General features: G+C 37.2%; 1 protein-coding gene across 1 annotated transcript in view; it reads left to right on the top strand.

The window, feature by feature from the left end:
• The window catches only part of LOC139116914 (fibrillin-2-like), a 62,052-nt gene that overhangs the window by 22,110 nt on the left and 16,402 nt on the right, over positions 1 to 23,540 (top strand). Inside the window, exons 28-48 of the mRNA XM_070679641.1 lie at positions 339 to 541; positions 947 to 1,139; positions 2,995 to 3,132; positions 3,471 to 3,593; positions 4,464 to 4,589; positions 5,372 to 5,623; positions 5,920 to 6,042; positions 6,636 to 6,758; positions 7,012 to 7,143; positions 8,308 to 8,430; positions 8,693 to 8,833; positions 9,040 to 9,156; positions 9,461 to 9,583; positions 10,002 to 10,127; positions 10,629 to 10,754; positions 11,259 to 11,378; positions 11,728 to 11,853; positions 11,975 to 12,097; positions 21,429 to 21,677; positions 21,981 to 22,121; positions 23,116 to 23,241. Coding sequence (XP_070535742.1) covers positions 339 to 541; positions 947 to 1,139; positions 2,995 to 3,132; positions 3,471 to 3,593; positions 4,464 to 4,589; positions 5,372 to 5,623; positions 5,920 to 6,042; positions 6,636 to 6,758; positions 7,012 to 7,143; positions 8,308 to 8,430; positions 8,693 to 8,833; positions 9,040 to 9,156; positions 9,461 to 9,583; positions 10,002 to 10,127; positions 10,629 to 10,754; positions 11,259 to 11,378; positions 11,728 to 11,853; positions 11,975 to 12,097; positions 21,429 to 21,677; positions 21,981 to 22,121; positions 23,116 to 23,241 — 3,054 coding nt within the window. The remainder of the gene's footprint in view (positions 1 to 338; positions 542 to 946; positions 1,140 to 2,994; positions 3,133 to 3,470; positions 3,594 to 4,463; positions 4,590 to 5,371; positions 5,624 to 5,919; positions 6,043 to 6,635; positions 6,759 to 7,011; positions 7,144 to 8,307; positions 8,431 to 8,692; positions 8,834 to 9,039; positions 9,157 to 9,460; positions 9,584 to 10,001; positions 10,128 to 10,628; positions 10,755 to 11,258; positions 11,379 to 11,727; positions 11,854 to 11,974; positions 12,098 to 21,428; positions 21,678 to 21,980; positions 22,122 to 23,115; positions 23,242 to 23,540) is intronic.

Genomic DNA, 23,540 nt, shown 5'->3' with positions numbered 1-23,540 from the left:
GAAGCTCAGCCAGGTAAACTGTCAGGGAGGCAATACAACCAGGTTCTAAAGTTGCCAAAAGGACCGATAGGACCCAAGCCTCAGACAGTTTCATTGTTGTGAATCTGTCCCATTTTGTGAAAATCTCAAATCATTGTCACTGTCGGTCTGCTCTCGACCGCAACGGTAACTTCCCTTCAATGCAAACGAAGTATATTTTTGAAGCAACTTTTAGAATCCAACTGTACCACCGAAATACCCGAATGTAAACTAGTTACGTACGAATATCGAAAACCCTAATTGTTGATTTACATGTTGAAGTGCCAGCGAATATTTTACATTTCATTTTTTATTTGCAGACGAGCCCTGTACAGGTTACGGACGCTTTGAATGGGAACCTACAGACAAAGGCCAGGTTAGAGTGGCTTACGTCGCGTCAGACGACAAGGGAGCATCGACCACTTTCGTTGTTGAAGTTCGCCTTTGTGAATGCCTGAATGATGGCGAGTGTGACTTCATGGGAAGCACAAACGGTAGTGATGTGACCAACGACAATTTTAAAGTAAGTCGACTTCAGTCATCTTTTTTCTGTAAACGACACATTCAAGTTTAAAAAAATATATGTTTGTACGGGAATGGCTGGCTGACTGATAACTATACCGTATCTAATGCCACAGCACAATTTTACGGCCCAGTTGTTTGTTTTCAAGAGCTCTCAGAATGAAACATAAAGAAAACTTTTTTCCAATGAAATAAACCAAAAGTGACATTTAGACTTATCCTCCGGGTCATGGTGCTTGGATCAATTGCCTTTTACCGTAGTAGTAGAAGAAGAAGGGAAAGTGTTTCTATTAGCATTAAAACAATGAAATATTTATCATAAGATTAGTCAATGGATCTTACTTCAACACTCATACATTATACGATGAGGTAGTTATACGTCAGTTCATTAATTTACATAAAAAAGGTTGTGCCGTGCAAGTGTATCAACGGCTGGACTGGAGATTTTTGCGAGGAGGACTACGATGGCTGCCAAGACGACCCTTGCTACCCCAATGTCTTATGCTTTGATGAGGCGGCGGGTACTGGTTATACAGGGGTAGGCTTTACTTGCGGAGAATGCCCAGAAGGCCTTGAAGGAGACGGAATAAAATGCGCAGGTATATGATGAAATTTATGAATATAGATACGATTAGGGGTTCAGGCACTTTTTAAAGCATGTACAATAGGGTCGATATTTATATTTATATTTCATATCAAATATATTGGGATACTAAAAGTAATGTAATTGTTAATGCTTATTACTAGAATCACAGTATCTTCAGTCGGGGGATTGTACTGGAAGTTTTTCTTTAGCTCCCGCGTTCACACTCGTGAGCTGATTTCATACCATTGACAGCGTATAAATGCGTCCCCCGTGTCTGTGAACAAAATTCCCCAAAACAACAGTTACTCGTTGCGATATTCAACTGCATACAGTTTGGGGTAGTGCTGTAGTAACTCAGTGTGCGGACCTGAAAAGGGGATTTATAGCAAGGAACTGAAAAAGGAGTTTGATGGCAAGGCTTGCATAATAAGCGTCTGTTTGCATATTGAGCGATTTTGATTAATATTTTTAGACATCTCGACATGGCCGTCATGAAGTTGATGATATTTAGATTCCGGCGTACATACATAGTTTGGGTCTAATTGGGATTATTTTTGGTTATAACTTTTAATAATATCCTTAAGATGTATCACAAATTTAAGTAACAACCCCCGCCCAAAGCGGGGGTGTACACGAGCTTTGTGTACAATGCGCGACATGGCACGAGATCTTAGCAAATACTGGAGCGTATTGTACCCAAAATCGAGTGTTTACCAGCTTGTAAAGGGGGATTGTCGTGATTATATTGTATCAAAAGATAACTTAACAGTCAACTGCAAGTGTAACGATGAATATCACTTGTATACTATAGAAGACATATTTACGGTGTAGACGACAAGCTAGGTGTAACAACTGCCGCGAATGCAACACTGACAAAATTTGTCCACTTGTAGCGTGTACAATTTACATGTAGATATACAACCCTTTTCAGAATTAGAGCGCGAAGCCACTGCAGTGAACTGCAATAAAACTGCTTACACTAATTAGTTTCAGCTGTAGCCGTGGCCACTTTGGTGTTGAACAAGGCTACTTGATAAAGACCAAAAAGTCTGCTTGTACAAAGGCAAAACTAGCTCTGTCTGAGGCTCGAGTTGTAAATGAGAGTTTACGATTGGCACCCTGTGTTCAAGATTAAGATACAATGTAACATTACCATGCACTGGTCCATGTACAAATCTTTTTTATTTCAACTTTCCCAGACAAATTGTCTGCATGGGACATACAATGTAGTCGACTTTGCCAGCTGGCTATAGCTGAAACTAATTAGTGTGAGCAGTTTTATTGCAGTTCACGGCAGTGGCTTCGCGCTCTAATTCTGAAAAGGGTTGTAGTGTCGTCATCTGTACCCGCGAACAGCGCTATATGGCAGAGGAAGCGACGCAGACGACAAAAAGTTACAACGCTGATTTGGCAGATGGCAAGTCAAACGCTCTTATACGACGATTCTAAGAGCAAAATTCGGAACATTTGCTATACTCTTATAACTATCTCCATGTGTTTAATCATTGAACTAGTTCTAACACCGATTTCCCCTGCTATCTAAATGCTCCCTGTTTCCGCATTTGGTTTTTTTTTGCTAGTTCAAGGGCCAGTCAGAACGACGCCTTAGCGTAACTGATACGCTGATATAATGTAATACCATTTCCATGTTCAAGGTAACACAAGAATACTATAAAATGCCTCATTTTACAATTTCTGTTACATTTGTGGTGCGCTGGAAAATAAGATCACGTGACCTCAAACCATTTAGTAACTTTCAAGGTATCGATCAGAAGATAATTTAAAGCCTGCTAGAAAGACATCTCATTCGGGTCGGTGTTACTACAAACATATTAGAATCTAATTGAAAGCCTATTATTTCCTTACAGACTTCGATGAATGTGCGGCCGGGCGAGATTTTTACAACTTGACTTTTTGCAACCAAGAATGTGAAAATACAATCGGGAGTTACACCTGCAGCTGCTACAGTGGCTATGAGATGCAACCAGACGGTAAAACATGTGTTGGTGAGTGAATGCGACCCTCTTCCGCGTGTTGCCTGTTTCACTGTCTACGTTCCTTATACCCTCTCTAATGAAATGGCCAGAGTCATCATGAGAGAGACCACAGATACAATAAGATATTTACTGTATTGTCCGAGACTGTTTGTTTGTCGTTATTGTTTGAAGAGGACGTGATTTTGCCAATAAAATCAATATGAAAGTCTTCTTTTTGTTCGCCATACGTTCACCGTGTTGAGTCTCTCTCTCTCTCTCTCTCTCTCTCTCTCTCTCTCTCTCTCTCTCTCTCTCTCTCTCTCTCCCCCGAACGACGAAAAATCTTTTTCGACTCGCTCATATTTCAGACATTGATGAATGTGACAGAGGTATTGACGAATGCCATGAACACGCAACATGTACAAATACAGAGGGGAGTTACGATTGTTCATGTAATGCTGGTTTCAGTGGAGACGGAATAAACTGTGAAAGTGAGTACATTATTACTGTAAAGTGAGAGTGAGAAACTTCCCAAACGAGGGGTGATACCACGAAATATTGACCAGTTCATATATTCACGAGCACTGAGGTACATAGGTACCCGGTCACAGCCGAGTGCCCGTCGCTTAGGGGGTTTCCTGCTGTTGTACACCTTATAATTATTGGAATTCTGGCCTGGAACAGAAAAAAATCAAAGAAATAGGGTTTTTCTCCCAGAGAGTTTGCGACGGCCTATTCAAACTGTGCTGTATTGCGAATGCTTCACAGTTATTTTCATTTCAAGTTCTTGACGAATCAAATTGCTGTATTTTCGCCATCAATATACTGGTATAATGTAATTGTAAATTATCTGAGTTTAGACACGGGGTAAAAGCCAAATTATTCACCGGGAAAACACTGGACTTACTGTAAAAACGTGTTTTCTGCTAGAGATTTTTTTCGTGCAAGGACACTGTTGTTCATCGGCGTTTTACAATATAAAGGCGTTATTGTAAACATATTTCAAACGAATGAACATTTTGCTTCACATTGATTAAAATGCCAAAACGAGAAATACCGAGATATTTCCTAGAAAAAAAGTTGCCGGCCAATGCGCGTGATCATGGGTTGTATCCTGTTCAGAAATCGGCTCTCTTGCTCGTCACCGGGGCTGAGACGCCCTCTCGTTCGGTGCAGCAGGTTTAAATTTTGAAGAAATAAGCCCAAACAAAAGGCTGTTACCGACTCAACAGCGTCAAAATATACCCTGTACCTTCAACACTTGTATTGTGAAAAGAAAGTTTATCTGTCTGGGCATCAAATCGCGCAAATGTCATCTGTGCAATCTGTATACAGTGGATATCAACTGCTTTACTACACAGACATCGACGAGTGTGAAGTGGAGAACCCATGTGATTCCAACGCCATTTGTGAAGACACTATAGGGTCATTTACGTGTACGTGTAATGATGGCTTTGAAGGCAATGGTCGTAGAGGGCAGTGTTCAGGTAAGATTGTACCTGTAAACAGTGACAAATACAAGATTTTCCTCCATGCTGTTGTTTTTCAGCTACCATCCTGAACAATTGCAAAAAGTTCCCCACGTAATTCATTAAATATTAGATATTTTTTTCTAAATTTTCTCCTTAAAGTTGATACTTAAATATAACCATAATATTCTGATGCTTTTTAGTCTTTGTTTACATTGGGCACCAGAAAAATGTGTGTATGTGCCCCTGTACTGTGAGTCATAGCAGAAAAATTGCGTAGTGGCCATTGATAAAGGCAAAGACAATCAATCAATCAATCAATCAATCATTCAATCAATCAATCAATCAATCAATCAATCAATCAATCAATCAATCAATCAATCAATCAATCAATCAATCAATCATTCAATCAATCAATCAATCAATCAATCAATCAATCAATCAATCAATCAATCAATCAAATGGATTTCTATAGTGTCAAAATCCAAAAAGCGTCAGTAGTGTTCATTGGCTCTTTACAGATAGAGTTGTTCAGTATGCTCTACTGAACAGAAAAGTGTTGATGTTCTTCTTTAAAGTGTCAAGAGTGGCATTTACTGTGTAAAGCTATGCAAGGCAAGTTACTTAGTGTTAAAATGATAAACGAATAAAAAAAGTATGTAAATCTGCCATCACTGTACAGTGACGTAATGCAAGTGTGTATTTACGCCAGGTTTCGTTTGGAAAAGTTAACTAAATGTTGAGTTTAATATTCTTTTACGTTCCGATGATAATAACTGCTATGTTTCCCTTTTATTTAGATATCGATGAATGCAGTCGGCGTCTTGACGACTGCCACGAGACACTGGCTGACTGTACCAATACTATCGGATCGTACAGGTGTACTTGTATCGATGGATACGACGGAGACGGAAGGACGTGTGAGGATGTGGACGAGTGCCAGGATGATTATCCAAACGACTGTCACAGAGACGCAATCTGTTCCAACACTGTCGGAAGTTACACGTGTGCGTGTGAAGATGGCTACGTAGGAAATGGATACGATTGTGTAGGTCAGTAGTGCAATAAACACTGTACGGAGTTTATCCGTTAATAGTCCAAAGGCTACTGGAAAAAGTTGCAAGCAACGAGACAGGTGACTTCATGCGGTAAATTGATGGCTAAATAGTACAGGGCGGATGAGAAATACCACCATAGTGATTGATTTTGTTATCAATTATTGTTATTCGTTTTTCATTACAAATATTCAAGTTTAAGTGCTCGAGTGCTAGTCGTAATAGAGTAACAGCATGTATCTGAATAATGTCGTACAGTTCGACCAATGTCTCCTATTTTTTTCTTCTCGCAGATACTGATGAATGTGCAACTGGTGAGCACAATTGCCATGAAGACGCAGACTGTATCAATCTACCAGGATCATACGACTGTACTTGTAAAACTGGATTTACGGGTAGTGGCCGCGATTGTGAAGGTAAGTTAAATAACATGACGTGAAGATTTCCGATGGGAATCCGTTCTGTTCAGGCAGTACTACTCATCTCGAAATGAATGACTTAAACTTTTGCTCAAAACTTTTCAGACTGTGCTCAATCTCTAAACCATTTCTTTCAAAATCACGGATAAAATCCCGGGGTCACTGTACTACCCTGTGTTAACTCTATGGGAAAAATTAAATTCTCGATCGTTTAAGTAGGAAAAAACTTTAATTACCCCATGAGCTTCAAAAACAGCCCCAGATGTAGAAGACCAAAAATGTATTTTGAAAGTTTGAGAGTCCGAATATCGGTCCCCGAGGAACATTCTATCTGATTGTGCAAAGCGACGAATGATAAGAAATTTGGAATTATGCATTTGAACATAGACAGTACTAGTAGAGAAGGGAAGGCATATCTTCCCCTCAACTGTCTATGATTTGAAGTGGAAAGATTGTCACACTGTATTTTTAACGTGCTAGAGTCAATGGCAAATCGAAACACTACAAACGATGACGACAAGTTTATCATGTATGGCGTATCGGACAAGTAGGTAATTCGTTTGATGTTTGTGTATTTTGCTTTGCCGCAGATATTGACGAATGTACAGACAATACCCACAGCTGCAATGAGTATGCCAATTGTACAAACACTCACGGTTCGTATCTTTGCGAGTGTAATAGCGGCTTCACTGGAAATGGATTGATATGCACAGGTGAGTCTTCTCATTTCTGTTGTATTGCGTATAATTTTTGTCACATAAAATGTCCTAGGGTGGTTAGAATCGATTTCATCTCCATTGTGAAAGATCTTCATCATTGGATCATTTCTATACATAAATGGTCCTACTTTCTCGAATCTGCCAAGTGTACATGAATGGTCAAACATTAGTATCAAACGTACATTCAGGGTATTTCTCCCCACATGTCTATACAATGTATTAACCCGTTATATTTTTACTCCGCAAGACATCAATGAATGCCAAGACGACGCTCTGCATGATTGTCTTGACGATGTGGGTGTCTGTCACAACGAGATTGGCAGTTACAGATGTGAATGTCGAAGTGGTTATCAGGGTGATGGCGTTACATATTGCGAAGGTGGGATAAACATCATACATCAGTTTTGTCTTCTCTGTAAATTCGTATTTCACGTCAGTATTCCTGAAACATGATTATTTCGTGTAAATTGGATAGAAGACAAGTATGCTTAAAGCCCCAATAGCTGCAAATGTTTAATAAACCGATCTAAAAATATCCTTAGTTTTCCAAGATGTTTGTTAGAATAAGACCCATTAGAGACTAAAAAATTGTATAATGCTGCCATGTTGTCGTGAGTGGCATGTAAATTCAAAGGTTTAAACGTCATTTTAGATTTCCCGTAATTTGTCATGTGACAGAGAAAATAAAGCTTACAACAAACAAATTGTTAGCCACCGTGTGATGCATTCAAGCAAAAGGCATCATACTTGTTTCTGTTATGATCACGATGTATATGTGCAGGAAAATACTGTTTTTTGTATTTTCCCGTGGGGCGCCATTTTATGGGTGCGGCACCCATTTATTATTAAACCTGTTAAAACGTGTAGGCATGGTCCAAATCAGCGAGCAGTGATACTTCAATACACGTCCTTCAGCGAGTAAATTTAAACGAACCAACTCTGGTTCGAAAATAAAATCATGAAAATAATGCATAAAATTAGCATCTATTGGGGCTTTAACTGGGAATAAAGGAACAATTAGGCAAGAAAGGTCGTTTCTGGTCACCGCGCGCATCATTTCAGAACCTGCGCGTTATGGCTTTTCCTTTTTTTTTGGGGGGGGGGAGGTTACAAACTCATCAGTACAACTATCCTTGATATGCCTGTTTGCATGTCCAAAAATGCTAAAAAGAAAACAGAAGTATTATGCAGCCAGTGATAAAAGACAATAACTGTTGCATCAATAGTACCAAACCAGCATTGTTAGGAATAAAACAGAAGAAGAAAAGAGAAAACCGCGTCGCCGCATCACTTTTGCTGAATGTCAAGGACCAGAAACAATTTTTTCGGCCTTACATATATTTCTGTATGCATGATACGTATTTTAACATTTTCAGGTACTACAGCTGTAATGTTTAATATTTTCGTGCTTTATGTTCTTAAACGCCACTTTACTATACTTACCATAACTTTTTCGCAAACTATAACTTTTGTGTTCATATCTTGACATTTCATACTCAGCTCTCCATAATAAATCCTAAGTTCGAATGTTCTCTTTCAACAGACATTGACGAGTGTGCTGAAGGCTCCGATGGATGCGAACACCTTTGTGAGAACGACGTCCCGGGTTACACTTGTTCATGTTACGATGGATTCCAATTAGGACCCAACGGACTCGATTGTAACGGTGAATAAATTTTCCAACCGTGTATACACAAATGTGTGACTCTCATAAGTCAAATATTACATGCAAAAGATTATTCGTATGAAAATTTTTCGTGATAGGTTTTGACGTTCACCTTGACCTTACGAGTATGGCCGATATTGTTTCCGTTACAATGATTTATCAAGGTTCGCATTACATTGGTCGAAAAATGTCAAATATTTTTTCACGGATTGCTTAAGAGTAGACATGAAACATTGACCCTCTAGTACCTTTGACGTTGCAGACATCGATGAGTGTTCACTGAATTTAGACTGCTGCGTCCAGGAGTGCATCAACCTCGTTCCGGACGAAAGTGACGCCAGTGGTTACACCTGTAACTGCACCGAAGGTTTCGAGCTTGAAGACGATGGCTGCGGATGCAAAGGTAAATGACATACAGTTTTATCGATGGCATGTATCAATAACACGTTGCAAAGCTGGTGATTGTTCCCGGACTAATATGATTTTGTCAAGGATAAGATGCAGTGAGTAATAATGGGCGATTGTCATTGAAATAATTATGCATACGCACCCAAACTGTAACTTTGGTTTCCTAAATAACCACTCTTGATTTTCTTTTGTCGTGCCTAGCATCGGTGGATTGTACAAATTTAGAATGCTTTAATGGTGTCTGCTACAACGATGGCAACGACGACGTCTGTCGCTGTAATTCGGGTTACGAAGAACACAACGACACGTATTGTGAAGGTAAGACGATTTCCTCGTGCATCCGGCTTAGTTTTACAATATATCTTTATTGCATTTCCAAACGGAGGTAACAGAGGAACAAATATTTAACGTTCGCACATTTTCTGTGCGACCAGAAAGAAATGCAAATGAGTTCAATAAAAACTCACAACTTGACAAGAAGTTAATAAAATAAAACAAAGTGAGAGCTATATTTCAGGAGTAGAGCTCAACACAACTGGTGGACAACTTCGTAACTTTATTAATGATTATTCCTTGACAGGATGTTTTTATTCTAGACAATGTCATTCTTTCCACTCCACAGATATCGATGAATGTGACGAAGGAATCCATGCGTGTGAACAAGACTGTACAAACACTCCCGGTAGTTACAACTGTACATGCGAAGATGGCTATGACCTCGCTTCAGATCAAAGGTCATGTCAAGGTCGGTGCTTTAGCGTGATTTGCTTTTCCACTTTGATTTTGAAACTTTTTAACAGGAGAATGTCTTTGACTTGTTCATGTAGCAGGCATTTAGTTGCTTCCTTTTAATATTGTGAGGATGTATGTTCACAACACACACACACACACACACACACACACACACACACACTGAAGATCACCCTTTGCCTATACACTTTTTAAAAATAAGATTATTACTCACTATATGAATTGTAAAGGAGGGTGACTTTGAACATGTTGACGTATCAGACGGCCCTTTGCCCCTCTCTGCTACGTGACAATATCTCCGATATTCTTAGAATTTTTATGTACATATTTACTTCAGCTTTTTCATCATTCTTACTTTTCATCACTGTCTTCAGCCCAATAATCTGTTTATATCGTTGTTGTCCTATTCATAGATGTTAATGAGTGTTTAGACGACAATTTGAACGACTGCACTGAGTTAGAAGTGTGTAACAACGAAGTCGGGAGCTACGAATGCATCTGTTTAACCGGTTATGAACGCAGTGGTAATGATTGTGAAGGTTAGTAATTGGTAGTTTTCTTGGATTCACTAAACAGCTCACGCGATATGCTCCTAGTAAATTCAGAACCAGAGTCACAGTATTCGTTGCAATGATTAGGAATTGTAGAATGCGATCCCTGCCTTCTCTATTTCAAGTGTTGTACTGCTACATGAATAGCAAAAATGAAGGAGATTAAAAAGCAAATGACTTAACACGGTAGTGAATCATACGCCCTGCATGCAAACGGTATAGTGTGGCAACGTGAATTGAATAGTTTAAATCACTGTAGAGAAAGGGCACATGACCGTGAGAGTGACGAATCACGATTTTTTTCATATTCATGTTTTATATCAAACGATGCAAACCTCTTGAAAATTGCGCAGTCCTTTTTGCTGATATCCGAATTTGCCGACGACCGAAGAAACACTGTTTAGTTTTAAGTTACAAGACAAGCATAGTCTTTAGACAAGGATGCCTCGATTTTCAATGACTCGTTGCAAATACTTTCTGTACTTTCAGATATAAACGAATGTGACGATGATGATTTGAATGTCTGTGATAAATATGCGGATTGCGAAAACACGGCCGGCTCTTACAGATGTAATTGTCAAGAAGGATTTGTAGGGGACGGAATCTTTTGTGAAGGTGAGTTGCAGAACATTTGATAAGCACCTTAACAGTGAGGTCTTTCTGACATTCAGCGTGTAACCGTCGTCTCTGAGCCGAGAACACTAACTCACCGTCCATAATGCTTGTGGCCACTACTTTGTTGACAATGTTTGCGCATTGAGTATAAATCGAAATAATCTGCGAAGTTGAAATAAAGGTTAGCGATAGTACTCACAAGCTCAGTACAAAATAGCCAAGCTTACGCCGAACATAAAAAAGTGTCTTCGTCAGCAATTTAAACATCAATTTGTTCCACTGAATACATTTCGAACTTGACGTTGCCTCCTCGGCACCTCTTGCATCAGTTCAGCAGGTTGACGACCCCAACTCGTGAGTATCCCCGCTCTTTGTTGCGTATGTATCACAAAAACAAAAAGCAAACATGAACACATCCTAGGGAACATGAAATTTAAAGGTGTAAGAGGATGGTTTCTTACAAGAAATAAAAATCACGTGACTTGTAAATGCCACTATTTTCAGATGACGATGAATGTAGTAGACCTGACTCATGTCCAGACAACTCCCAATGTTCGAACTACTTTGGATCCTATGACTGTTCTTGCAACGCGGGATATCAAAGGAATGGCGATTTATGTGAAAGTAGGTATTACATCATATTAGGGTACATCATTAATAAGTGTATTTCTTTATGCAAACTTAAGTGTTTTACCGGCATTATGTTTGTGTGTTCTGATGAATATGTAATTTCTGTCATGAATAGCCAATATCCGTGAGGAAATCATGCACTGACTTGTCTGGTTATTCATCAGGTTAGGTAATTTGGCAGTTTCCGCAAAAAGAACAATATTTCGTACCTACACAACGATCAAGAAGCGCATTTGGTAGATTCCGCTCTTATGACATAATAATCGTAATTTTTCTGTTTGAAAATTACTATAATATGACTATCTGAACCGGTGTTTGATACTGTTTGCATCGCGATTTACAGACATCGATGAGTGTGAAACGGGAAGCAATGACTGCGATGAAGACAACGCTGAATGTGAGGATACAGAAGGATCATATGTCTGTACCTGCAAGGATGGGTACACGGGAGATGGTAGAACATGTTTAGGTAAGTCTCAAGTGCTTGTTGTGCCCTTCGTATGCGAAGCATGATCTCATGCTTGATTAGACTATCAACACAAGTCTCGAATTAATGTCATTATATGACACTTGCTATTATTTTTTCGCAGACATTGATGAGTGCAGATCTGGTGAGCCCGTGTGCCATGACGATGCACATTGCACCAATACGGACGGATCATACTATTGCACATGTAACATCGGATATCAAGGCGATGGCTCCAACTGTACAGGTGAGAACGCAATACAAATGGAACAGTTTACCTGTTCAGATTCGCCTATCGAACGGAAAAATAAAATTTGCTTATCATTGATTATTATGCACCTGCTTGACTAACCTATACGGCAAATAGTCCAGTCAATCTACGAGATTTTGGCACCTAACCCACCACAAATTGCAACAGAATTTTTTTCTTCAGAATGCATTTTAGTGAGGTACCCAGAACAACATATTAAAAGTTTACTCGAATCCACCTTGGGGAAATATGTCTAATTTGCATAAATCAAATATGGCTGCCAGCCATCTGACAAAATAACATACTTGGCCATATATCACATATTAAACAAGCTATTTCAGTGATTTCAAAGTCTGACACTAGTTATTTGGCTCAGGGAATCATTTTGGAGGTATGATGTTTCATATAGGCACTTCATTAATTTGCATAATTCAAATATGGCGGCCAACATTCCTACAGAAGACATTTTCGGTCATATACCACGTATTAAACAAGCTATTTCAGTGATTTTTAAAGTTAAAAGTATATTTCTTAGGCATGGACAAACGATTTTCGAGATGCAACGATTTGCATAGGTAATTTTTTAATTTGCATAAATCCAATATGGTGGCCAACATTCCTACAAAAGACATTTTCTGTCATATACCACGTATTAACCCTTTGGGCGTCAAAGTCTATTTTTGTCAACTTTATAAAATGTACCACAATCAATTTTTCTGCTTTTTGCCAAAATTTTGATAAAAATGTAGCTGATGAAAAATGATATCCATTTGGTCCAAAATTATGAAAAAAACGTACAGAATAGTTCACAGAAATTGGTAAAATATTGCATTAAAATTTTGGTGTAAAAAATTACAGTAGTCAAAGGGTTAAACAAGCCATTTCTGTGATTTCAAAGTTGAAAGTATATTTCTTTGGCATAGACAAATGTTTTTTAGGTGCAATGATTTGCCTTGGCACTTCGTTAATTTGCATAAATCCAATAGGGCGGCCAATATACCTACAAAAGACATTTTCTGTCATTGAACAATCTCTTTCAGCCATTTTGAAGTTTAAATATATTTCTTGAGCATGAAGAAACTTCTTTTGCGGTTCAATGTTTGTAAAAGACACTTTGATAATTTTCAGAAATTAAATATGGCTGCCAAATTAATGCCCAAATAGCTTCTAATATAAATAAGGTTTTGGTAGAGCTTTTAGCAACAGGAATATCAAGAAAAAACTGTTAAGAGGGCACTGCACCCAACGCAGCGTATTTTGCTCAAAATAATTTTTTTGTAAATATTCGTACAATTTGATTAATTTGTTTACCCAAGATTAAAATTTGGTTAGGTTCACCTTTTAGCTTGGCAAGCAATCGTAAGTTGCATGATATAGAAAGGGTTAATTTATGCAAAGTTATGCAAATCACCCGATTTTCTGCTTCCCTTTTATCCCATTTTCAAGATTTCCAAAGAATATAACTCTTGTCTGGCTGGGTCAAATTTTCTGAAATTTTCACATTATGTTTTTTAAATGCTATATAACAAAACAACTTTTTTGTTTTGCAATAAAATTCTTACATTTTGAATTAGAGGCATTTTTGTTTTGCTAACCATGATTTTAAGCAGTTTTTTGAGTGCCAGTCTTTCAGCCCGTGCCATTTTAGAATGAGGATATACTCTTGTTTCAAGTGAAATATTACATTTCACAAAATAGTTTCTATGGGTTTCCTTGTCATCTTAGAAGAGAAATATTCCTTTGGAAAAAACTGTGTTGGAAACGTGCACCTCCATCTTAAGTCCTTGAACATTTATTTGTAAAACTGTGGAAATATATACTATAAATTTACTTACAATAATTATCCATTTAGGAATAAAAGTTTATTTTAATAGGTGTCTGTGATACCTGAATACGTTAAAATACTCTGAAAATATATTGTATTTTGAAAAGAATCTTAAAGCAAATTTGATAGACTGACATATACGACTTTTAAACGGATTAAAATACGTAACTACTATGTGTTGATGTGCGTTGACTATTGAGATGTAAGAAAGTCATGAAATTTTAATTATTTTTTTGATTTTTGTCTAAATATGACAACCGTTAATGTTTGTTAGTCATCTAATAATAATCTCTTTCTGAATATAACATTAGATTTATCTGTGTACGGCATTTTTTTTATTTTATAGGTGTTTTATACTCTACAGTGTAAAACATGTAATCTTTAATGTTTACTGTTTTAAAAAAGTCGTAAACAAAATCTTTGGTTTATAATTTAGACTGAACACCCTCCTTATGGACGAGTGCGTCTTTGGTACATCCCCCTAGATGATAGGCAAGAAGTCATCACATATAACAGCAAAATTACAATAAACACAACAAAGATAATAAAAAAACAGAAAAATAAAATAGTGTGACCAAAATAACACATACCACGATACAGACAAATTAAAACTTAGCGCTGATGCAAACAATGTCAGACTCTTAAAACTTGATCAACACACGAACTCACAAAAATTGAAAATTTCAAGCTTAACAAAGGCTTAAAATTAATTCTAACAACTCATCAGCCCAACAGAATCCAACTGTTACACGATACAAACATGTACATCTGGAAAAATGACACTTGGAAAAATGACTCAAGATGTACGTGTTTGTATTGTGTAAAAGTTGGATTCTGTGTTTTGATTAATCGTAAGCCTTTGCTAAAGCATGCAGTTTTCAGATTTTTTTGAGTTTGTGTGTCCATAAAGTTTTTTTGAATCTGACATTGTTTGCAATGGTGCTAAGTTTCAATTTGTGTGTATAATGGCATTTTTTATTTTGGTCATATCATTTTTTCTGTTTTTTAGCTTTGTTGTGTTTATTGTATTTTTGCTGTTGTGTGTGATGACTTTATGCCTATCATCTAGGGGATCTTATAAAGATGCACCCATCCATAAGAACTGGGTTCAGTCTAAATTAAAAACTAAAGATTTTGAACACGTCTTTTTTAACAGTAAACATTACAGATTACAAGTTTTGACACTGTACAGTGTTAAACACCCATACAAATTACGAAAATGCCGTACACAGATGAATCCAATGTTATATTTAGACTAACAATCATTAACAGTCGTCATATATAGAAAAATCAAAATTTTAAAAATGAATGTCCAAGGACTTAACAGTTTCTTCTTGATAGTTTCCTAGTGCTAAAAACTATACCAAACCCTTATTTATATTAGAAGCTTTTAAGTCATTAGGCATTAATATGGCAGCCATATTTAATTTATGCAAATTATCAAAGGGTCTTTGTAAAATTGAACCACTAAAAATGTTTCTTCATACCCAAGAAAAATATTAAAAGTTTAAAATCACTGAAATAGCTTGTTTAATGTGTGGTATATGACCGACAATGTCCTTTGTAGGAATGTTGGCCACCATATTGGATTTATGCAAATTAAAAAATTACCTATGCAAATCGTTGCATCTCGAAAATTGTTTGTCCATGCCTAAGAAATATACTTTTAACTTTAAAATCACTGAAATAGCTTGTTTAATACGTGGTATATGACTGAAAATGTCTTCCGCAGGAATGTTGGCCGCCATATTGGAATTATGCAAATTAATGAAGTGCCTATATGAAACATTATACCTCCAAAATGATTCCCTCAGCCAAATTACTAGTGTCAGACTTTGAAATCACTGAAATAGCTTGTCTAACATGTGATATATGGCCAATTATGTTATTTTGTCAGATGGTTGGCCGCCATATTTGATTTATGCAAATCAGACATATTTCCCCAAGTGGATTCGAGTAAACTTTTAATAGTGGTGCGGCATGGCAAATCCATTGTGCATTTTTTGATAAAAGCACCAAATTTGGCTCAGATGTGTCTTATTATGAGTTGAACAAATTCAGATACCGAGCCACTGAAAATCTGTTGAAGCGTTGCCATGGCAGCCATTTTTCAAAATGGCCGCCAGACAAGGTATTTCTCACCTAGTAAATGTCAAATGCACAACGCGTTGAGTAATTTTGGGTTGAATATTTTCAATTAGAAATTATGGGAAGAGTAATTTACAATTTTTTTCAACTTTTCTTAATCGTCTGACTTGTTAAACGGGTAAATACAGACAAAAACACAATTCATATGCATAAAATGTACAATATTAGATACTATCAAAGGACGACACTATGTCAGCAGTCAAGAAATATTAGGCCATGGGCTAGAGGGGTACAGCACCTCTAGGATATCAAACTGTATTTATAGAAGCCTTAGGATCTGTAGAATACGAAATAAAATTTTAACAGATAAAAGGCATGCAATAACTTTCATGGTTTTGTTTTCAAGAGTACCGCAAAATCACTATTTGCGCATACCCACGTGCATTTGTCTTGTTGTACTACTACATGTCAGTCATCTGCTAAGCTTTTTTTAACATAACCTGACTTTTTGGGTATTAGAATGGAAATTTATTTGTCTTTAAAAATGACATATGTAATATGCAATATGTACCATAGATTTTTTATGAAGTAGAACCAAAACTTACCCGATACCCCGAAGTTTGCCGTGCAAATTACAGCTAATGTCAAATTATACCAATGTTTTACCTCAGCATAATACAAAAAGGCAATGCTTTGTATGATATATGTTTTATTTGCTACAGGGACATGTTTATCATGTGAAATAGACTTTTGACAGAAAATAAGATTGGGATGTTATTCTTATCCGATTTTTATGATAATAAAATATTTGTTTCGCTTCGGATATATGTTGGGAAGTTTGGATTAGTGTGTACGGTAATGTTTTGTTTGTGTACAGAAAGATTATGGCGAGCCGCAGCCGGACCTCTGGTGTTTCAAAGTTGATTGAGTGGCCCTTTGATGCTTGCGTTTCGAAACCCGTATGGTTTCTCAATAGTCGCAGTGTAGATTCTTTTCTTAGTTTGCTATTTGTTCTGTGTCGTCACTGTCTACATAGTTGTGTATAAAGCTGAGTGAATTGCCTTTCGTATTCGCGTACGTAAAATTTTGTAATCTTTTAATGACAATGCCCCGACCTTAAAGTGTCTGGGTTTTATGGTAATGTGTCTATTGCTTGCAAGCTTGTTTGTCGATTCTTTGGGTACGAGAAATGTTTTGTTTCCTTGTGTGAAAGGATATCTTTAGAAGTGCAAGTTAAGTAGCTTCTAGTTAACCTTCAAGTTTTGTGTTCTCTGTTATTCAGGGAGTCTAGTTTTATTTTTCTTTGAATGGGTGTTGTTGCGATTGTTTGTGTCTCATGATGTAGCGTAGTCTCATTTTACGACTATATTTACTGAAATCCTGTCGGAATGAATTTTAGGCCTTTGCCTACTGCTATTATTTCGGTGTTTGTTAGTTTGAGCGATGATAGGTTCTTGATGAATTTCATGTTGTTTGTGGCTGAGACTTTGTTACTGGCAAAAGGAAGTTTAACACCTCAAAAGTACAAGGGCCATACAAAATTATTGGAAGAGCCCTTCAGACCAACCGGGTACAAGTTTCCCGAAAAGTGCCAAGTACATCAGACTAACCCAATATTTGAGGAAAAACATTTGGAACAATAAAAACTAGTCCATGGGCCATAATCCCAAACCGGTCAATTTTTGTGTGGGCGCGGTGCTGCAATGATCATATTTCATGCATCGTGTATTCTGCTCCTAAACTTGATAGTACACAATTTTTTATTCACATGCAAAAACATGGTACCATAGTCATTAAATTGTATTATTCAATTTTCTTTCATTTTAACAAACATGAAAGGTAGGGAAAGCAAAGCTTAAACACCATCCTGCACTTTTGTCAGTGATGTCCGTGCTTGGCATTCCCGGACCTGTGCTTGCTTTTGCATGGCTCGTCAACCGGCGAATATTTTATTCCTCTCCATGGTGTTTACATAGGCTGAGACAACAAGTTTAAACGACAATCCTAGACTATTGCCAATCATATTTTGGTTATCCACTTGACACGTACACCCAAGACCTAAGGAAGGTAGTGTTGGGTGGCCAATTATCTGATCAAATGTGATGTATTCCTTCTTATACAAATAGTGACACTCTAGTCAAGATTGAAACATAAACCTCAGAGATTTGGCTCAGGAGAAGATTGGTTTAACAAGAGTCTCAAAATCATGATTTTACAATACCCTTCAAAACATGGCTATAACAGCTATTGCATTCTAATATGTTTTCTGTTAAAAGTCTATTTCATATTTATGACGCGTCCCGGTAGTAAATAAAGAGATTTCATACAAGGCAGTGCCTATTATTATATGTCTAGGTAAAAGGGTTGTAGAATTTGAGATAAGCAGTGACATTAATTTTCAATAAAATTTGGAGTATGGCTAATTTTTGGTCATATTTATAAAAACATTGGAAGATATTGCATATTACAATTTGTCATCTGACGAAGAATAAAATTACTTTCCAATGTTATCCCATAAACCATTTAATGTTAAAATATTAAAATATAAGCTAAGCAGATGACTTACAAGGAGACACGCTTAACAAATATTCGCAACTACTTTGACTTTAAGGTACCCTTTAAACATGACTGTAACAGCCATTGCATCCCAATAGTTTTGCTGTTAAAAGTCTTTCATATTTTGACGTATGCCTGTAGCAAATAAAACATATTCATGCAAAGCATTGCCCTTTGTAATATGTCTAGGTACAAATTGGTAGAATTTGAGATAAGCAGTGCCAGTAATTTGCAATGTAAAGTTTGGGTATGGGGTAAGTTTTGGACATATTTTATAAAAACTGTGGAAGATATTGCAAATTACAATATGTCATCTGAAAGAAGAATACAATTACTTTCCAATGTTACCCTATTAGCCATGTTATGTTACAAATCGAGCTCAGCAGATGACCTACAAGAAGACAGGTTTAACGAAAACGCATTAGAGTTGGCAATACTATGATTTTGCGGCACTCTTCAAAATATGACCAGTAGAGCTATGTAGGAACACATATCCGAAACGAATCTAAGACAAACTCGACACAAATTAAACATTTTGGAAAGTAAGGTGGGGAGCCTCTTTCACATTTTTTAACATACGACAGTGGCGCTGTTGGTAAATTCTAGTCGGGTGGAAACCGCATAATTGGAACAGCCGTTCGTTTGCGAAGACGACCAAAAGGTGCCAAGCGTACCTTCCTTTAAAGAAGAAAGGTAAACTATGCATAACTAATAGACGGGGTGCAGAACGTCGTTTCAGGCGAGATCGACGGTTTCCACCCGTCAAGTTCTGTGTGGGCGCAGGGCTGTAATGATGAGCATGAATCTATATTCGTGCAATAGACCATTGATGTGACGTTGAAATAACTCTTAAACTAATTTATAAATCATGAAATTTATATCAAATTATACAAGATCGGTCTCTTAAATGAATTATGAAAAGCAATGTATAAAAAGTCAATGTATAAAACGTAATATATATATAGCCAAAAATAACATAAAATATGATCGTGTTCTCCACGTAGTCAAATTCTAAATGGCGCCACTAATTGTAGTATACATGATAATCTCTAAGAGGACAATTATGGTGACATATAAGAGATTTTCCCCCAAAATGTTATTGCTTTCAGCGTTCAAACTTAAAAAAATGTTATACAGTAAATATTATTATGTTTTTGTATGTAGACCTATGTATGAATGTAGATGAACAAGAGTGAAGGATTGGGTTAAATTCCCCGCACAATTTTCCATGTTAGGCCTTTTGAGCAAGAACGCCCTGCAAAACTCTTCAATGGCTAATTATAAAGTTTAGAAACGATAATTAGAGTGCCAAAATATTGCTCATATTCAACGTTTCTACTCAAGAACCCCCATCCATTGGCAGAACATGGACTCGCTGTTCTTACACTCAAACTCTTCATTCCCGTGGGCCGATCTAGGCCAATAGTTTGCAAAATCTTGTGAGTGTGCCGTACGTGTAATGCACACACAACAGCTACAACCCTAAAAATGGTTGAAACATGTGCATCAACGATTACAAATAAAAATAAAATAAAAAACTCTTAACGGTACCTTCTGAAAGTCTACTTACAAAGGACAGCTAACAGCTGCTCATCGTAAAAAAAACATTAAATTTGGCAATTTTGAATCTTCCACTTTGGCCTTGTGGCAGCCATATTGTCAATAATTTTATTAAGAGAACTCGCTTTTCATAGAAAATGAAATAATCAAACATTAAACAATGCAAATGGTAATCTTAATATGCATTTATTACGACAATACCTCCACTCTTCACCACAGAATCATCCGTAGAACAGCACCTATGGGATTTTACAGTAATTGAAGATTGCTATGTTTCAAAATGGCCGCTACACCAGAACAAGTCTCTATACTTATAAAAATATGCAAATAGTAATATTAATGGGCACTTATGATGGAAATACATCCACTATTCCCCACAGAATCATCCGTAGAGCAGCAAGTAGGGATTTTATAGTGACTGATGGTCGCCATATTTAAAAATGGCCGCCACACCAGAACGAGGCTTAATCTGTGGTGGCTCGGTATCCAAATTGATTGATATTATGATAATCTACATTCATACCAAATTTCATGCTTTGATCATAAAATGCACAATTGTTATGAAAATTTTGCTTATGCCGCGCCACTATAATATGTTGTTCTGGGTACCTCTCTGAAATGCATTCTGAAGAAAAAATTCTGTTGCAATTTGTGGTGGGTCTAACCCTATTTTGACTGGACTATATACGCAGATGCTCGCAAACTAAGTTTTGCTGTGAGCTTCAGCAGTTTATGCAAAGACATGCACCAATAAACCCCGATATGGCCCGATAAGTTACGATATTGCCCTCCACGCAACGCTCCTGGGTCAATATACTTACGCTTTACAAGATAATGGCACATAAACGCCGATATTAATAATTTTATATTGGGCGGTTGCACCTTTGCCATACATTATGCTTGTCGTGTGATTTTTCGAATAAAAATTTCTGACAAGATCGGACATATTTACTGTCGTAACTTTCCAATTTCAACATGTACAACTAACAAAGGCGCCGGTGTTTACTGATCATGAACTTACGGAGTGCAGACCGCTGGTGGAACGACATAAATAAATGATTGTGATAAGGATACTTGCACTCGAACTAAGCATTCGTTTTTTAGAATATGGTAATAATAACACTGCTTTCATATCACTCAAATCGCCTCTTTTCTCCAAGATTATATACATTGTATGTAAGAATGGAAAGCAACAATGAAGGAGAACCATGTCTTGTATATTTGTTTGTTTTTTTCTTTCATGATACTAGTGCGACCTGTGCATTTACTTCAAACCGATAACTATTCTTTGTTTCACAGACATAGATGAATGTCAGAACGGGGACAATGAATGTGTTGATGGCTCTACCTGTACAAACCTTCCCGGCAGTTATCAGTGTACGTGTAATGACGGTTTCCGAGGAGATCCTGTAGTCGCGTGTAATGATATCGACGAGTGTGATGAAAACACGAATGATTGTCACGACGACGCTGATTGTGTGAATGTACCGGGAACCTTTGAGTGTTACTGTAGATCGGGTTACCAAGGAGACGGGACAGATTGTGAAGGTATGAACTGACCAAATTTACACGGGGCAAACTTCTTGAAAAGGATACACGAGAACATTGGCGCAGCGTATCGCCCGAGGAGGGAGGGCGATGTGCGGCGCCAATGTCCGATTGCATTCTTTGCAGTGTTTTCGTGATAACCTTATTATCATATATCTTCATTCGTGACTGGGGCATCAAATTACGGAACGGGCGTTCCGAACGGTTTAGCGCACACAAAATTATATTGATATCGATGGTAGATGTATAATAATGAGACTTACGTACACTGGTATGGAAAATGATGCTGTTTTGGTTTTGCAGATGTCGATGAGTGTTCGACAGGAGAGGATACATGCCACGAGCAGGCAAACTGTACGAATACAGAAGGTTCCTACACGTGCCAATGCTTGGAAGGGTTTTATGATCCCGAAGGAAGTGAGCGTACTGGACGCAATTGCACCGGTGAGCATGCGTGCCGAAAAGACATTTATCAGCAAGTTCAATGGAAAGAAAATCACCTTGAATTCACTTTTCCATACACTGTGAAAGAGATCATCTGTTTTACTTAACTGTTGGTTCAAGTAGAACTACAGGTCAAGTTTTCCTCCTTAAGATTTTATTATTGTGCGAGGAAATGAAAAATTCGCCAAGAAAATCCCAAAATGTACAGGATTAGAAACAGAGAAATGTCCATATTTTTCATTTTACTATATTAAAGAGCAAAGCCTTTATATTGTACATTTCCAACATCAACATAATCTGAAGGAAGAGACACAATCACTACTTACAAAAACAATTTTTGTCAAAATTGTTATGAGAAATAAACTGTATCTAACACTTTCAAACATACTGAATGTCTTTGATAACTAAATCCATCTCTTCAACGAAGGCTGGCACGACAAAAAGGGAAGTGATAAACACAGAGCATTTATTACTGACATTCTTTGAATTGATGAAATCTATCATATTTAATGTCGAAAGCTAAAACTTGCCTTTTATTGACCACAATACGATTTTCTTCAACTTTCTGCAATTATACTGATGAAAAGATTGTCTTTGTGAAAAATGTAAAACGCATATATTTCTTTCTTGGTTTAACTGTTTGTGCGCTTTATTCACTTTCAAAATAAGTTGAACCTGAGATCGCGATCTCAATATAGAAATGTCTACCGCCACTGTTTTGCTTTACCGTTGTATACAACATAGAAGAGTCAAAAAGTCAAAGAGGAGGATTAAACCCGACGTTTATGACCCTTATGTACTGATTTAAGGGAGCACAATCAAAAACTTAATTTGTCTTGATCACAAAACACGAAACACGAACTGAATTTCGCCTTTCAAGAACTTTTAGATTAATTTTGGTTTACTATCATTTTGCATCCAGTACCTGAAGACATTGGTTACTCATTACTTTTTTGTGATTAATTCCGTTTTTTATTTCAATTCTCTCCTTAAGATATCAACGAGTGTGCAAATGGCGGGAATGACTGTGATCCTGACGGAGGACATTGCACTAACACATTCGGTTCTTATCGTTGTGACTGCAAATCTGGATATCGGGGTGACGGAAAAAATTGTACTGGTAAGAATTCTGTGACAAACACATGACGCCCAACACCAATGGGACATTGATAATGTTAACCTCACCATGAGTCGCTTTTCATTGAAATTCCGTTTGAAACCCTTTTCCGATTTTGTTTCGTCGACTTAACTTAGCGTGTCACCTTGTTTACATGTCATTTAATTTGTCTTCGCAAAGTGAGCTGTGCAGTATCTTACGGGCATGTCTCGTGAAGTTCGCAAGCTTTTTTACGGAATGCGATGAATGTATTACTGACTTGATATTTGTGATTGCATAGTGCTATGTGATCAACGATAGTC

Source organism: Ptychodera flava, chromosome 18 (assembly GCF_041260155.1).
Source record: "Ptychodera flava strain L36383 chromosome 18, AS_Pfla_20210202, whole genome shotgun sequence".
In the NCBI taxonomy this organism is placed as follows: Eukaryota; Metazoa; Hemichordata; class Enteropneusta; family Ptychoderidae; genus Ptychodera; species Ptychodera flava.
The sequence above is the reverse complement of the archived record's forward strand: the minus strand, read 5'-3'. Positions and strand labels throughout refer to the sequence as shown.